Source organism: Hypanus sabinus, chromosome 1 (assembly GCF_030144855.1).
Source record: "Hypanus sabinus isolate sHypSab1 chromosome 1, sHypSab1.hap1, whole genome shotgun sequence".
NCBI classification, from domain to species: Eukaryota; Metazoa; Chordata; class Chondrichthyes; order Myliobatiformes; family Dasyatidae; genus Hypanus; species Hypanus sabinus.
The window spans coordinates 47,775,100-47,793,301 of NC_082706.1; the positions used below are offsets into that span (position 1 = coordinate 47,775,100).

At 39.2% G+C, this 18,202-nt stretch overlaps 1 protein-coding gene across 1 annotated transcript; it reads left to right on the top strand.

The window, feature by feature from the left end:
- Positions 1-5,453: 5,453 nt before the first annotated feature.
- LOC132399676 (probable G-protein coupled receptor 139) lies at positions 5,454-6,338 on the top strand. The gene has a single exon (XM_059980367.1). The coding sequence runs from the start codon at positions 5,454-5,456 to the stop codon at positions 6,336-6,338; it is 885 nt and encodes a 294-aa protein (XP_059836350.1).
- The last annotated feature ends 11,864 nt before the right edge of the window (positions 6,339-18,202 follow it).

The following is an 18,202-nucleotide window of genomic DNA, read 5'->3' on the forward strand; positions in this document are numbered from 1 at the left end:
ACTCTACTTGATCACCTCTCATACTCCGTCTCTCAAAGGAGAAGAGGTCAGGTTCATTCAACCTATTTACATATGTTACGCACTCCATTCCAGGTTATGTCCTTGTATCGCTCCTCTGCACTCTCTCTATCGTATCCAAGTTGTTCCTGTAGTGCAATGACTAGAACTGAACATAGTACTCCAAGTGGAGTTCGACCAAGGTCTTATGTAGCTGTAATATTACCTCATGGCTCTTGTACTCAGTCCCACGGTTGATGAACGCCAAAACACCGTTCGCCTTCTGAATAACACTGTCAACCTTCGCAGATGCTTTAAGTGTCCTATAGACACGGAAACCAAGCTCTTCCAGATCCTCCACACTGCGAAGAGACTGACCATTGATGTTATATTCTGTCTTCAAATTTGTCCTATCGAAATAAACTACTTCATACTTACCTTTGTTGGTGGCCTTCTGCCACTTGTTAGCCCAGTTCTGCATTTTATCGATGTCTAGCTGTAAACTTCTGACAACCCTACAGACTATCCCTCAACACACACAACTTCGTGCAATCAACAAAATTGCTAGCTCACCTTTCTGTTTCTTCATCCAAACCATTTATAAAAATAACAGACAGGAAGTGTCCCAGAATAGATCCCTGTGGATCACCACTGGTGACCGACCTCGATGCAGAAAACGAACCAACTGCAACCGCCCGTTGCGTTCTGTAAGCAAGCCATTTCTGGATCCACAAAACACAGGTCCTTCGCCAATGCTGCTGTGCTGACATTTTGACCTTCTCCATGTTCAATCGAACAGTTCACATACGTACCTCCCAAATGGTACTCCATTTTTTTTTCATCGATGCTCCTATCTATTTTACGTCACTCTCATTGCCACTCACTTTTCTCTGTGTACAAAAAAAAAATAAAGAATCTCTGACATTCCCTATACTTTGCTGCATAGATCTCAGAATTATGGCACTTTTTATTTGCCATATCCACCGTAGAAAATAAAGCCATTACCTGTTCTCCTTATTCATTTTCCTTCATCTTTCTTCAACATGTCTTTGCTGTCTTTGATACAAAGAGAACATTCCTAACTGGTTGAACCCATGCTCTCAAGACATGATCACCTGATCACCCAGCAAGACGTATCCAATTAACCTGTTAAACACCATTTCTAAAACTTCTGCACCCTTCCTATAATGAGGGGACGTCGACAAAGCTCGGAAGCGGTCCAAACAGATTTTTGTAGCTGGGCATCTTCACATCTCGACTCTCAAATACAACACCCCGTCGAATGAAACCTAACATACTATATGCATTCTCCACTACCCTGTTACATTGCACTATATATTTGGGGATCTGTGGAACTCCAGAATTCTTCTGCATTGGCATATTGCTAAGTATCCTTCAAGTTCGAAATACACAATTGAATTACTTGACAGTTTGCTGGAATAAACTACATCAGCCAATTTCATATCCAGTTCTGCAAAAGGTCAGTATGCCACTGTAGCCTACAACAATTTCCCAAAACGCTGTTACTTTACTGAAAGAGATCTAATTATCAAACAATACAATCCAGGTAATAATATTCAGTAATGGCCAACATTTTCCAATATCTCTGGGCCTCAGCTTCAACAATATCCAAAAATCTTTGCTGTGCTATTTGCATTGAAAAAATAAATAAATGACTTTCTTCCAATGAAATCTCACCACAGATGAAACACCTGCAAGATAGATCACAGAACATTCAAAAAATTACATCACAATACTGGTCCACGGAGTATAGATCACTGAAGTGATCTGTAAACTCATAGAGTTGTAAATATGATTACACAGAACACAGAAAGATAAAGGACAGTGAAGAAACTTTGTCTCATCCACGATGTTGTGTTGTAGTTTCCATTCCGTGTAAAAATAATATAACTCTTATATCATGTCTTATTTTAAGGCACTTAATGCCTTAAGTTCATTCTGAAATTCATTCTGCAAACGCCCTCTTCAAGGTGTTCGACCTCCTATCCGCATGGTTTCCCTCTTGGTGTTCAGGTTTCTTCACAAGGTCCAAATACCTATCAATTAGGAGGTTAATTGAACATTGTAAATGGCCAGTGATTATGTGATGCTTAAATTGGTGGTTTACTGGCTGCGCGACTCATAAGGCTGAAAGGGATTGTACCGTATTGTATCTCGAAACAGAAATAAAATCAATAAAATGAAATATGCAAATTCGTCTTGCCTTGAGCCATATATAGAAGCCCTAGTGCCATTAAACTTTCCTCAAGCTACATACTTTCTAACCCGGGGAATGTCTTGGAAAATCTTTTGTGTAACTTTTGTGAAACACCCACATTCATCCTATGATGCAGCGGCAGAAACTAAACACAGTAATTCAAGTTTGGATAACTATAAACTTATAGAATTGTTGTAGTACCTCGCAGGCCGGAACCTATTACCTGACTATAAGGGATAAAACTCTTGTCCACTTCCTACATACTTGCGTTGACACTTTGAGGTATTCTGTGGACGTGGATCCCAAGATACCTTTATTTGACCAGAGTGCTGAGAATCCTGACATAATTATTGTACTCTGCATTACAAAGCGTATATTTCCATTGGTTCCTGGTTTGAACTCCATTTGCCACATCGCAATCACACCATCAATTTCCACGTCATCGGCAATCATGTTCTGACATAATTTTGCACCTCCTCTATTAATTGCCATCGGTATCGGCCAGCACACATAACGCCTCTATCCATAAAAATGGATTTCGCGGGCGTAATTGGTTCTGCTAGAAAAGCTTTGTCTTAAGATCTCCTGCTTTCTATTGCAGAAAGATAAGAAAGTAACCACGAAGAGAAGAATATGCTTTTCACCAAGACGTTCCGGGGTCCACCAGTATGCTACCAGTTAAAATATGGCGACTGAAAATTTAAAACATTTACTAAAAATGATTTGAAAAGATTTTTGTGTTTCGTTTTTTTCCCGCCTCTGTACTACCTTGACGTCCTTATGATGGCAGGCTATGACCAATGTTCCTGTGCATCTCGGTACCTATATAAGTATTGCTAAATTATACGGCACTTGCAGGTATGGGAAATTGCTACAGACTTGAATGTTGATGTTATATGTTACTTTCCACAGAAGTAAAAAATGTACAATATCGCCCCAATGTTCTTCGGTTGTCTTCCAGAGAATAAATTTCCGATTGCGTTGCAGGTATTACGGGGTTAATTTGTGTAAGCTTACGAAACTAATATTTGGTATTTCAAATGTTTCTCCAAAGATTTCAATTGCCTGCCTCAGTCGAAATTTATGATGACAGGAACATTTTAGGTTGAATAATTTGTGCAATGTGTTGGAAATAACACCAGTAATTATGTTACACAACAGGTTCCCAGAGGCTTTGCGAGCTCTCAGTCTCTCTCTCTGTATATATATATAAAATGCTTCTCAAGTAAATACGTGTCAAATGCATCAAATTTGATAGTCTCATTCTCAGAATGCATGAGCCTCCATCGGGTCGAGTGTACGCAGTCTGCTATCCAATTATTGCCGCAGTTGGCATTCCAGGTAAACCATAATATCACGAGATGTGAAATAATTATTACGGTTTCGTTTGCATAATATCTCTGAAGAAACCATCCTGCAGTGTGCCTGAGATATACTAAGATTCGCTTGATTTTTCTTTATGTCTTGTTATTTATGTAAATGAGTTTATGTATTATAAAACATTTATTTTTTCCCCTAATCCATTATATATTGACGTAATGTTCTGATGCAATTTTTGAAACTTATTTGAAAACTAGGAATATTCAAGCGGGTATTATCTGCAGCTTTCGCTAAAGAAAGCAGAATGATCTCAAGGCCATGATTGTCCTTTACTACACATCGTTGCTCCAAACGGGGAACGAAACCACAGTTTCATCCTAATTGCATTTTTTCATTAATCTTCATTTATTGAAATTCGTTTGGATCTTGGAATAGATACATAGGTATAATGATATAAAGTCCCAGATAATCATTTGTAAATGTTACAGCCAGACACATATATTTCTCATGTTTAAGCAAACTACTCTTCGCCACGCTTCAATATCAACTTTCCTCCATAAGTTATTAAAGTAATACTTTTGTAGTAAAATGTGATGAGATATTGCACTGATTACATAACAGTTGTTAAATATTCTGTCCTGTATTTGGAAGCATATATTAAGGAAATCCTTTTTTCGTTTAATATAGAAAGTTGCATACTCACTACTTTTAATTGGCAGAATTTTTTTAGTTTCATAACAATGTTAGGACGGCTGCCCGACGAAGGATCCTTCACTTAAGCATCCGTTATTGGGTCGTTTAACATTGTTTTTTTAAGGACCAAATTCTACATTTCAGACGTAAATACTTTTAGAATCGGCTTGAATTAGTCAATAAATCAGATTAAAAATTAATACAATTTTATTTCTATGAGTATTTATAAACACGCACGTTTAAACAAGATGGAAAAAAAAATGTCAGGTTTGCGGTAGTGGAGTGGACGCATTACAATCCATCTCCCGCTCTGCAACACACGTAGATCCTTCGCCTTGCCCTTCTCGTTTAGGGAGGACCACACAAGCTTAACAGTTTAAGAAATTCTGGTGGGGTGCACGAGTGCCCATACTACCACTCCAGGAGAAGCAGGCAGCGTAAAGTAAAGAGCTGCTTATAGATAGAATGCTGATCAAATTCCTAATTCGGTTTACACTGGAAATCCCAAAATTGCACCAAATTACAAACTAGACAGAAAAAATTGAAGAATAATTGCAGTCTTCTCGAGTTCATGCACCATTCAAATATCTGACGGCTGTGTGAACAATGCTGATGCTGCATCATTGGTAATGGCTATTCGGGACCATGTACTTTCTGTGGTAGTGATAACGAGAAAACTGCATGCCCCGATTTCTAAGAATTCTGAGATATCGATATTCTTTTTCTTTTTGAAGACGCCGCCTCTGGAAGGCCGGGGCTTCTGAATGGTATTTGGTTTACAGAACTTTTCAGTGTTTTCAAAATATTTGTAATTAGCGTATCTGTAATTTATGGCCCATGCATAGATATGGCTCTTAAAGCCAAAGCAATATGAACAATTTCCGACAGAGAAGTTCTTATTTGTAACAATGGAGATTTAAAACAAATAAATTAAGGAAACTTAAACTTCAATAGGACCAAGACATGAGCCAGGGAAATCTGCCGTGAGAGGATCAAACACAAAACGTATTTGACACCCAGTAGCAAATTTGCGTCGAAATTTCATTTACACTCGCGCATTGCCCGACATCGCACCAAAATGCAGAAGGGTGAGAGCGTTGTTGTGTCTAGGTAATCCCACTGATGGTCGTCCACAGAGCAATTTAAAACTTTTGTGTTTGCCATTGTTCCGCTGCGCGCTTTATGATTTTCTTTTACGTTCCTTATCTCCTGCGCAGTTAATATCATGGCAATTATTGTCTTGTCTCGTGGAAAGTGCGGCCTCTCTAAATGCATCACCTGCTACCTGTTGGCCATGGCAGCGGCGGATACACTGGTTGTCATTTTTGCCGTCATCTTCAATCGGATCATCGGAATTTACTTCCCCGGGAATAAACTGTCCATCACTCCAATATGCCGCTTCAAAACGCTTCTCGTATTTGCAACCACGGACACTTCAGTCTGGCTAACGGTTGTGTTCACAGTTGATCGCTATGTCGCAATATGTTGCCAGAAGCTGAAACAAAAATATTGCACTCAAAGTTCTGCCGTTGTAATTATTGCTACGATGTCTACTCTCTGTTACTTGAAGAACATTCCCTTGTATTTTGCACTAGAGCCTCTTTACACATTGTACAATGTGCCGTGGTACTGTCGATTAAGATCAATCTATTATACATCACCGCTGTGGCAGGCATTTTCCTATTTCAATCGCATAACAACTCCTTTCCTTCCATTTCTCATAATCCTGCTGTTGAACGCTCTGACAGTGAGATACATTATTGTGACCAGTAAGGCTCGCAAGACATTACGGGGAAGGAATGGGACTGAAAAGTGTCCGGATCCGGAGATGCAGAATCGGAAGAAATCGATTATTTTACTCTTCAGTATTTCAGCCAATTTTATCTTGTTATGGTTGACATTAACAATTCACTATTTATATTATAGAATTACAAATACTAAATCTTACTCGGGTTATAATGACCCAGTGTATATTCTGGAGGAAACAGGAAACATGCTTTCGCTTCTGAGCTGTTGCACCAACACATTTATTTATGCCGTTAGTCAGAAGAAGTTTAGAGAGGAGCTTAATAAATTGATGCTACAGCCGATATATCGGATTGCCATGTGAGTCTAGCAAACTACGGAGAATTGAAACGCTTGTGTAGAAATTGCATTTTCATGCAGATAATTATCCAGTAACAAGTCGTGATCGACTATTGTAAATAGTAGTCCTGAAAGCATGTTTAATTATTTTTTCACTTCGAAATCGTTTCGTCGATTTTAATTTATGAATCAAATTCCAGCATCAGCGTTCAAGCTTTATCCACGGCAATATTTCATTATTTTATTATTCATATTATTATCAGTTATTTAGTCCCGTGCAGTTAATGAGAACAGTCGTTCAGCTATTGGAGAAATACCGCTGTAATTCTAGAGAGAGTGCTTTCATTACACAGAAAATCATTCTGCTCAGTGCAATAATCTGCTTTTGCATCCGTACAACTCCGTAAAATTTATGAAAACACTTTGATTTCTGGATATTATGAATGGATAAGCATCTCCCTGTTGCATTTTGCAAGGCTTTGTACGTCAAAAACGATGCAGTCAACAAGTAAATACCAGTTGTAGGAGGCATGTCATATTATTACAACTATTATATTTTGAGGAATGCTGATCGTGGTACAGAATCCTGAAGCCAGGCATTTCCATCCGCAAGAGAAGCTACATCAGATAGCATATTCTGCAAATGACCAACTGGAGCAAGCTAAATAATTTTAGCTTTGTAACACTCTGTCCACAATTTTCAATCTGTCTTAAAATAGACTCCATTAATTGTTATGGCATAGTACACATAGAAAACCTACAACACAATACAGCCACTTCGGCTCACAAAGCTGTGCCTAACATGCCGTTACCTTGGAACTACTTAGGTTTACCCATAGCTTCTATTTTTCTGAGCTCCATGCACACATCCAGGAGTCTCTTAAAGGAACCTATTGTAAACGCCTCCACCAGTGCCGCCGGAAGCCTATTCCATACACTCAACAATCCCTGCATAAAAAAAAAATGCCCCTGATATCTCCGAAATATCTGCTTCCAAGCACCTGCAAAACGATGCCACCCACCCCCTCACCCCCACCCGTGCTCGCCATTTCAGACCTGGGAAAAAAAGCCTCTGACTCTCCGCACGATCAGTATCTCTCATTATCTTGAATATCTATATCCTATATCTGTATCTTATATCGTGTACCTATATCCTGTATACCCAATGCAGGCAACTTCCTTGTAAACCTCCTGCACCCTTTCTATGTCTTCCACCTCCTTCCTGTAGTAAAGCGAACAAAATTGAGCACACTACTCCAAGTGGGGTATGACAAGGGTCCTATATCGCTGCAACATTACCTCTCGTCTCTTTGTAACCTTCTTAACCGCAGAGTCAACCTATGCAGCAGCTTTGAGTGTCCTGTGGACACGGAACCCAAGATCCCTCTGATCCTCCACACTTCCAAGAGTCTTACCATAAATTTCTTCTTCCCATGTAAAAAGTATGCATATTTGGCGCTACGTGTATGACTTTTTCTTGTGAATTATACTTGTGTGTCTGTGATGTTGTTTCAAGAAAATCTTAAATTACAGATTTAGCTACATGTGCTTGTTTATAGGATAATAAATTTGACTCTGATTCTGAAAATTCATTCTTTATTGATATCCATTTACTTCTGAAAATATGCAAAAAACTCTTCTATTTCTTAAAATCATATGTAAAACACAATGACAGAACGTTCCATAACCCAAAATAGTATAAATCTCGTCCTTTTGAGCAATATAGAGAAAGTGCTGTAGAAACTCAACAAGCTCAGCAAATTCAATGGAAAATATTAAACAGTCGACGTCACTGCCCGAACGTCATTGTTAGTCTTTTCCATTGATGCTGCCTTGCCTGCTGAATTCATCCAGCATTTTGTGTGTGTCGTTTGGACTTCCAAACTATGCAGATTTGTTCGTCTTTGTGCTTATCTCGATTCCGAGTCCGAAGTCATCTGCGTATACAAATACATTTCATTACATTTCTACATACATCGAGTATGTGCTTAGTTAACTAAACATCCCCTGACGTTAAGGAGGATGCAGATAGTTTTGCAGATGTTAGACGTTTCTCAACGTAAGTACCTTCCTCATCGATATTAATCGCGGTTATCTCCATTGTTCCGTCAATATTTTTAATAATTAAAATATCTCTGCGTTCCCCGATCGACAGTTGTGCAAACATTATTTTACAGGCACATAACTTCCTGCAGTGATCAGAAATGCTAACAAACATTAATTTTAAATCTTCTTTCAAATGAAGCAAATGTTTTGAAATAATGACCAGCGCCTTTCCTGTACAGAAGATGTAACGATAAAAGTAAAACATATAGAACGCCATTTCTCTTGAATGCTCTTCTTTATTTGGACAAATTTTCAAACCATTAATATATTTTATAGTACTACTCACTTCGCTTTGTAGAAGAATGTTTCATAATATTGTTAATGAACACACTCACAATTTTTCCAGTTTATTTACCGTTTAATTCTTTATAATAGGACAGCTAGAACAGTAGCTATACATCATTACTGAATGCTGTTCGTATGGGAATTGAACAGGCAGTGAAAGCTGCACTGTACATGACGACTGCACCTGCAAGATGGGCATTCCCTTGCAGCTTCTCACGTTCCGCGATAAAGAGTTGGAGCTGAAACCAGATGAACGCAGGATAATTAGGCGTCGAGTCTTACAGCACACAAACAGGCTCTTCGACATACCTAGTTCATGTCAAAAACATTTAGACTGCCTACTCCCATCAGCCTACACAGTATGTAAAACACAATGTTTTATTTCGTTTTGTTCCATCACATTTCCTCCAAATCTTCTATGTTCTAAAGAACAGAGTCCTAACCTGTTTAACAATTCCTAACCACACAGCTCGTATAGACGCGGTAGCATGTTTGAAAATGTTCTCCGTACTCGTTCATGCTTGTTTACAATTTTCCTGTAGGTAGATGACAAACATTTCACACGACTCCAAATATGGACTCAACATCTGAACTCTATTCCTTACTACATTGATTTAAGAAGGCCAATGTACCAAAAGTTTTCATTACAGCTCTACCGACTTGTGACGCCCCTTTCAACTCATTATAGACCTGTATTCCCAGATCCCTTTGTTTTACCCTAATCCCCGGTGTCCTACTGTTCACTGGAGAAGACCTACCAGGCTTGGTAAGATGTGTATGAAAAAACGTCGCAGTGCCTTCATTAAATTGCATTTTTACAGTTGATGTAGATCTCCCTGCAAGCCATGATAGCGTTTCGCGTTCTCCACTGCATCCTCAATCTTGGTTTAATCCGGAAATTTGATGACCGTGTTAGCCACATTATCATCCAGATCATTGACACAGATTCATAAACAACAACGGACCAAGCACCAATCCCCGTGGCACATCAAAAGCCACAAGTCCGTCGCTAATAATGCTAGTAATGCAGCTTGCTAATACCATTGACTGGATTCTTCCACAATAAGAATGACAAATTAAATTTACGACGTATTTCTGAATGCCGAACAACTGAATTTTCTGATAACTCTCTCACACTAGATCTCATTAAATGCCTTCCTAAATTCCATGTGGACAACATTTACTGCAGTATCTTCATTCTATTTCCTGGTAATCTCTGCGAAAACTATATATTTGGTTAGAAATGACCTACCACGAATAAATAAATGCTGAAGATTACTTGATCAGCTCATGCGACACTTATATATCCGGTCCGTTGGAATACCATCCAATAACATTCCCACAACTGAATTCAGACTCACCGGCCTATAATTACCTTGTTGATGGTTAGAACCTTTTTCAATAGCGGAACAACTTTGGCAGGGCGCCAATCCTCTGTTATCTAAGGGGTCACTTTTAATTGTTGAAATATCTGCCAAGGTCCCAGCAATACCAACATGGACCGGAATCTCTGTTTGTTCACGTTCCCATTTGAAAATGCCGAGAACTGGATTCAGGATGTGTAGGCCGCTGGCACCCAGGAGGCAACATACCGTCTCGGAATCTCGTTCTGGACTGGAGAATCTCTCGTCCATTCCGGTAACTAACAAATCCTCCATCATCGCAGCGCTCTTCTTCTCTCTCTTAACTGTCTGAGTCACAGAGCCAGACTCAGTGCCGCAAACCCGATGTTGTGATTTTCTTCTGTTAGATCATTGCCTGAACAGTGACCAAATTTATATACCTGCCTTTGAGGGGGATTGCACAGGGTGCACTCTGCAATTGCTGTTTAACCACATTTATTTTTGCGATTGTCATGCAGTTTTCTTGCAATGCAACCATGGTAGTCCTACCTCTCTATATGCCCTTTCTACCATCACTTCAGCCTCCCTGATAATCCATTTCCAGATCTAAATCTTTGAAGCGAATTTCTAGAAGCCCCAGCTGCACTTTTCGCAGTTGTAGTTATCTGAGACACTGGAGGGCTCACTGCCTACGAAGATCCAGCAAGTAGAGCATTCAGCTTTTCTGGCTGTCATTTCCCCTCTCCTCGCTGAACAACTATGAGGAAGGGAGTGACAAAAAAAAAACTTTACCTGGACCCTTTTTTTATTAGTTTATCTGACTAAGGCTTCGCTGCAGCCTTGAAGAACTAAAACCTCAAAATTTCCACTCTAACTGTCCTTTCTACCGATAACCACACATCTTGCAACTGGTATGCTCTAAATTGTTTTGCTAATCAATCCCAAATTTCGGCTGGTCAGAATTCACTTCATACTGCCGCGATCCAATGCTGCATTTTTTTTTATTCTGGTCTGTCAGAGGATCTGATTGAAATTAGCACTTATTCAAATTTCTGATATCCGGATTGGTTGCTGCTTCGAGATCTATTTACCTTACCGTGGCCCTACGCTGCCACTTTCTACTCGGTCAGTGGACCTGTTTGAAATCACTTCCTCAAAATCTTCTGAGGCAGGATCGATCGCATATAGAGCTGAGATAACAGGGGTTTCTTTAAATAAGGGTTCAGAAAAGAAATACTGTGGAGGATAACGAATTTCCCTGATGGCATATTACCTGCCGGGTGCCAGTCTTCAAGACATTTCAAATCGGGCCCTCAATATTCTAAAGTGAGAGGGGACCATCAATTTTCATGGTCCATATAGGTATAAAGAACATAGATATTAGCTGGAAAAAAAATAGCAAATCGATTTCAGGGAGTTCGGCGTTACGTTAAAGGATAGTGCATCCACAAATGCGATCTCAGCTTTGCTACTTATCCTTTTGCTAGTGTGACCACATCATACAGATTAACACGTGTCTAAGGAGTTGGTGTGGTAGAGGGAACCGCAAATTTTTGGATCAATTGGCTCTCTCCTTAAGACTCTGACGTTCGGAGAGTAAAGAGTGTTTACACAGAAATTGAAAGGTGACTAGTAAGTTTGCTAGTACTGCACGAAAAGGTTTAAAGTCGAGTTGCTGGAAGACGGAAACCAGAGGGTCAGAACAGATAGCAACACACACATAATACAGATGGATCATAGATACCGCCTGATCCGCTGAGTTCTTTCAGCATTTTGTGTGCATTGTTTGGATTTCCAGTATCTGCACAGTTTCTCCAATTTGCAACAACAGATAGTGGAATGGTTGTGCCGATGGGAATAAAAAGTTTGAGCATGTTGGGACGCATGTTGTGAGCGCCATATAGTGAAATTCAAAAAGGCAGTTGAGCTTAGAAAATGGTTCTACACATGGGATTGTGATATTGTATTTCGGAATATTATTATTTCAGATATTAAGTGATACTGGTAACTAGTGATATTTAGTTTCCTTCTGGAAGAGGTACTAAAGTGAAGGTTTGCACCTGAACTCGAGGATGACGAATATTCACCCCGGGTAGATTGGTTAGCTCTGTTGGGAAGGGTTGAGACTAAATTGGAAGGAGGGAAGGAAATGGAATGAAGGGACTCAGGATCGGAGATGTGGCAAAAGAGTAAAGATAAAATGCATTCAGACTGGCAGGAAGGGCAGGCAGATGATAGGACAACATTGCTGCTAAAACGGTGAGCATCAGTCCGCTGAGGATACAGAGTAAACAAAGGGTAAGAAATCTAGTGTTCGAATTCTTATGTATCCTTGCACGTAATGTAAAAATATAAGGTGGATGATCTTGTTGCGCTGTGTCAGATTTTCACGTATGATGCTCTGGCCATCACTGAATCATGGCTGAAGGATCGTTGGAGTTTTGAGCTGAATGTCCAAGGTTACACTTTGCATCCGAGGGCTATGAAGGTAGGCAGAAGGAATGCTTGTGATGATTGTAATCAAACCAGTAGAAAGATCTGTCAGAATATCGAAAAATGTTGAAAACTTGAGGGTGGGGGAAGGGAGGTGGAGCTCTGGAAATTCAATGGTAAAATAACCCTGACGGAAGTTATGCACAGGTTTTCAAACAGTAGATATGCTGTAGAGCACCGAAAACAAATAGAAAAAGGAATGGCGTATCAAAAGAGCAATTTGATGATACTAATGCGAGATTTTAACATGCAGGTTGATTGGAAATAATGACGTTGGTAATGGATTCCAAGGGAACAGGTCTGTTGAATGCCCACTTGATGGCTTTTTAGAGATGTTTGTCGTTGAATGTACTAGAGGATCAGCTATACTGGATTTGGTAGTATGTAAATAACTGGAGGCGCTTAATGAGCTTAAGGTAAAAAGAAAACCCTTTGGAGACAGTGATCGAATTATTATTTAGTTCAAATTGAGATCTGATAGGAAGAATGTAAAGTCTGGCATTGCATTATTTCAGTGGTGTAAAGGAAACGATAGTTGTATGAGAAAGTATTTGACCGACGTAAATTGGAAGGAACTCCAGACAACGATGACAGCAAAGCAGCAATGGAGTGAGTATCGGGGAAAATGAGGAAGATGTATAATGAATGTATTCCAGAAACGAAGAAATACCCACGTGGCAAACTAATACCACCGGGGCTGAAAAGGCAAGTCATAAGTAATATAAAAGCAAAAAGAGGGCATACAACAACCCAAACATTAGTTGTAAGACAGAAGATTGGGAAGCTTTTAAAAACCTTCAGAGAGCAAGTAAAAAATTATTAGGAGGGAAAAGATGAAATATGAAAGCATGCTTGCAAGCTCTATCAAAGTGTATAGAAAAATCATTTTCAAGTATGTAGAAATGAAACAGAGATCAGAGTACAGATGGGAGAGCTGGAAAATGAGACCGGATATATAATAGAAGGAGAGAAGGAGCTGGCATATTTGCGCATTTCACTGTGCAAGATACCAATGTATGCCAGATGTTAACAGGAGTGAGGGAAGAGAAATGTTTGCAGCCAGTGCTGCAAAGGAGAAGGTGTTTAACAATCTGAAATGATTCGTGAAGGCTACATAAAAAAGGCAATATGATACAGAAGTCACGCGGCCCAGTTGAAAGGGTTCAGAAAGAGTTAGCTGTAAAATTGTGGAGGCATTGCTAATAATCTTCCGAAATTCATTGGATTCCGGTGTAGTGCCAAATATATGGTAAATTGGCAATGCCACCACACTCTTTAAGAAGAGAAAGGCAGCAGAAAGGAAATTAGAGTGGTAGCAATGATATTGGAGACAGTTGTTAAGGATGAGCTTACGGAGCACTTGGTGACATAAATGATGATTGGACAAGGGCAGCATGGTTTCCTTGAGCGAAAGTCTTTTCTGACGACCCTGTTGGGATTCTTTGATGATATTATAAGTAGGGCAGATGAAGGGGTTGCAGTGGGTGTTGAATAATTGGACTTCCAGAAGGCCTTTGAATAGGTGCCGCATATAAGGCTACGAACCAAGTTAGCAGCCCATGATATTACGGGTAAGTTACACCTATGGTTACAGAATTGGCAGATTGGTAAGATGTATCGAGTGAGAATAAAACAATCCTTTTCTGGTTGGCTGCCACTGACTGGTGGTGTTGGTGTTGGGAACGTTCTTTTTTATGCTTGATATCTCGCAATTAGTTGCTGGAATAGATGGTTTTGTTGTCAGGTTTGCAGACGATACGAAGGTTAGTGCAGGCAAAGGTAATATGAAAGAAGCAGGCAGGCTGCAGAAGGACTTAGATTAGAAAAATGGCTAAGAAAGTATCAAATGTAATACAATGCATGGTCATGCACTTTAAAAGAGGAAATAAATGTGCAGACAATTTTGCGATTGGGGAGAAAATCAAAAACATTTGAGATGAAATGGACTTGGGAGCCATCGTGCAGATCATGCTAAAAGTTAACTTGCATGTAGAGTCGGTGGTGAGGAACGCAAATGCAATGTTCGCATTCATTAATATAGGTCTTGAATAATTGAGCAGATATGTGACGCTGAGCCTTTATAAAGCACTGGTGAGACCTCATCTGGAGTATCGTGAACAATTCTAGGCTCCTCATCGACGAAAGGGCAACCGGGCATTTTGAAAGGTTCATAGGATGTTCACAATGATGAATGAAACGCATTGTCCATAAATAGTGTACTCAGTCAGTTGATGCAAATGCAGTTGATGCCGAATTGATTTCTACTTTCACAGTCGCTTGTCTATCGAATGCTTAGATTTAACATGGATCATATGACATCAATCGTAACCTGGCTGAGTAGGAGATGTTAAATAAACCTACAGGACATGCGTAAAAGAGGACATACAGCACATTATGTAATATCCTTTTACAACAAACCAATCTTCACCAAATTCCGCCTTACAGACGGTGAGTCCTTTCCTGTGTATCATGAATATCTTGATACTGCAGTTTAAATGCACAATTGTGTAAGTTTGTGCACAATTACTTCACCTTCAGTCAGGGCATTCCAAACCCACCATCTCTCTCCTGGTAGAAAATAAGATTTGAATAATGAGAATAACAACAAACTAATTCTGAAATTCAGAAATAACCTTCTATTGTTGTTAGTATCAAAATTGTTATTTTTTAAATTTTTTTATCAGTTTTTCTATACATTTTACAAATAAAAAAAACAAACCACAATGAAGAACATTAATACAGTGCAAAATTAAGCATACAATGACAATATGCTACAAAGAAAGAGAATTTTTAAAAAAAGCACCTAAATTGAAGACAAGTAAACTTAGTATCCTCCCCAAGCCCCACAACAGAAAAAAACTCTAGACCAACCACAACACAATATAGAGAATATAAATCAGGACAATCAAACTCCCAGACTGTGAATACACTTAGCAACAGAGGATAATAATGCCTACTACCAGAAAAAAAAGGAGCTGAAAGCAAGGGACCGAAAAGAGAGAAAAAAAAAACCCTAGACAGGAGGAAGGTTATGAAAGTACTCGATAAAAGGACCCTAGACCTTATAGAACTTTAGATCCGAATTAAGAACAGAATAATGATTTTTTTCGAGGTCCACGTAGGCCATAAAGACGTTAAGCCATTGAGCATGAGTGGGCGGGGCAACATCTCTTCATCTAAGGAGGATCAAGCGTCTAGCCAGGAGAGAGGCAAAGGATAATATTTGGCATTTGGTCGGACTCAGACGTAAATCTGTCTCGCCCTAGAAACCAAACAAAGCAATTAAGGGGTTTGGTTCTAGGTGCTGATTCAGAATGTACGATAACGTAGTGAAGACATCTTTCCAAAATTTCTCCAAGCTAGGACAGAACCAATACATATGGATGAGAGAGGCCTCGCCCCTCTTGCATTTATCACAGAGCGGGCTAATTTTAACGTAGAATAGAGATAGTTTGGATTTAGACATATGGGCTCTATGAACAATCTTAAACTGTAAAAGGCAATGGCGAGCGCAGAGAGAGGTTGAGTTAACCGATTTGAGAATCGAGTCCCAGCTCTCAGCAGATAAGGAGGTATTTAAATCCTGCTCCCAGGCCATTTTAATTTTATCCACAGGGGCCCGTCGTAAGGCTGCTAATTTATCTCGAATAATTGATATTAAACCTTTACCTAATAGATTAATGGAAAGAAATAAGTCCATAGCATTTGTTGCAGGCATTTCAGGAAAGTTAGGAATTAAAGGAGCAATAAAGTGTCTAATTTGGAGATATCTGAAAAAATGAGCATTGGGCAGATTGAACGTAACAGAGAGCTGCTGAAAAGAAGCGAAGCGATTATCAATAAAAAAGATCTTCAAAATGTCTAATGCCCTTCCTATACCAAACATGGAATGCTGAATCTTAAGTAGTAGGTGAAAAAAGGTGATTATGTACGACAGGGCTGGAAACGGAAAAACCATGGAAACCATAGCATTTCCTAAACTGAGCCCATATACGCAAAGTGTGTCTAACAAGAGGATTAGCTATTAATCTGGGCAGACTGCTAGAGAGTGCAGAGCCAAGAAGTGCAGGGATAGATAATTCTTTAGTGGAGCTCAACTCCATTGCCACCCAATTAGGGCACTCAGGTTGGCCATGGAAGAATGACCAAAAGGTAGCACAGCGTATATTAGCTGCCCAATAATATAAACGAAAGTTAGGTAAAGCCATGCCACCCTCTTTTTTAGATTTTTGGAGATGGATTTTATTAATTCTCGCGCGCTTATTCTTCCACGGATATGACAAAATAATAGATTCTAAGGAATCAAAAAATGATTTAGGAATAAAAATTGTGATAGACTGAAATAGGTATAAAAATTTGGGGATAGCATACATTTTAACAACTTTAATAGGACCTACCAAAGGCATAGATAGAGGTGACCATTGTACCAGACTCTGTTTTATAGTATATGAAAGATTGGCAAAGTTTTCACGAAAGAGATCTTTAAACTTCCTTGCGACTGTAATTCCAAGATAAGTAAATTGATTATGGACTACTTTAAAAGGGAGATCACGAAATGTTAGTTCTGGTGCTTCTTTATTAATTGGGAAAAGTTCACTCTTATGTAAATTAAGTTTATAGCCAGAGATCTGGCTAAACTGGTCAAGGAGTGAAAACATTAGAGGTAAGAATGTAGACGGATTTGAGATGAAGAGTATTAAGTCATCGGCATAGAGAGAAACATTATGCTCAACACTCCCTCTCCAAATCCCGGTCAATTCAGGACAATTCCGAAATGCTATCGCCAAAGGTTCTATAGCCAAATCAAAGAGAAAGGGACTTAAGGGGCATCCCTGACCGATGCCACGTTTGAGATTAAATACCTGGGATTTCAGAAAATTAGTTAGAACAGAAGCAATAGGACACACGTACAGCAATTTGATCCAATAGATGAAATTTTGACCAAGGTCAAATTTTTCTAAGACTGGGAAAAGGTAGTTCCACTCTATACGATCACATGTTTTCTCCGCATCAAGGGAAATAACACATTCAGGAATCCCTGTTGGAGGTGAGTGTAAGATATTAAATAAACGCCGAATGTTAAAAAAAAGGAGACGGTTTTTAATAAAACCTGATTGGTCATCAGAGATAATGGAGGGAATAACGGTTTATAAACTATGAGCCAAAACTTTAGCTAAGATATTTACATCAACATCGACCAAAGAAATCGGCCTGTACGAGGAACACTGTGTTGGGTCTTTGCCCTTTTTTAATAGAAGAATGATAGATGCCTCATTGAAAGACGGTGGCATTTTTGCCGTAATTAAACGAGTCAGATAGTACTGAAAGTAACTGAGGAGAAAGAAGTGAAGACAATGATTTATAAAATTCTACAGGGAATCCATCAGGTCCAGGAGATTTTCCTGACGACAGTGCAAAAATTGCAAAAGATATTTCTTTTGATGATATAGGCGCATTATGTTTGGCTTTAAAATCAGATGGAAGTGAAGGAATATTCAGATTCTTTAAAAATTGATCAACAGAGATATTGTCATTCAAAGATTCAGAGGAATAAAGCCGAGAATAATTTTTTTAAAATGCGTCATTAATTTCTAAATGATCCGATGTAAAGTCTCTGTTCTCCTTCCGGATCTTTGTGATATGCTGTTTGGCTTTGGAACGT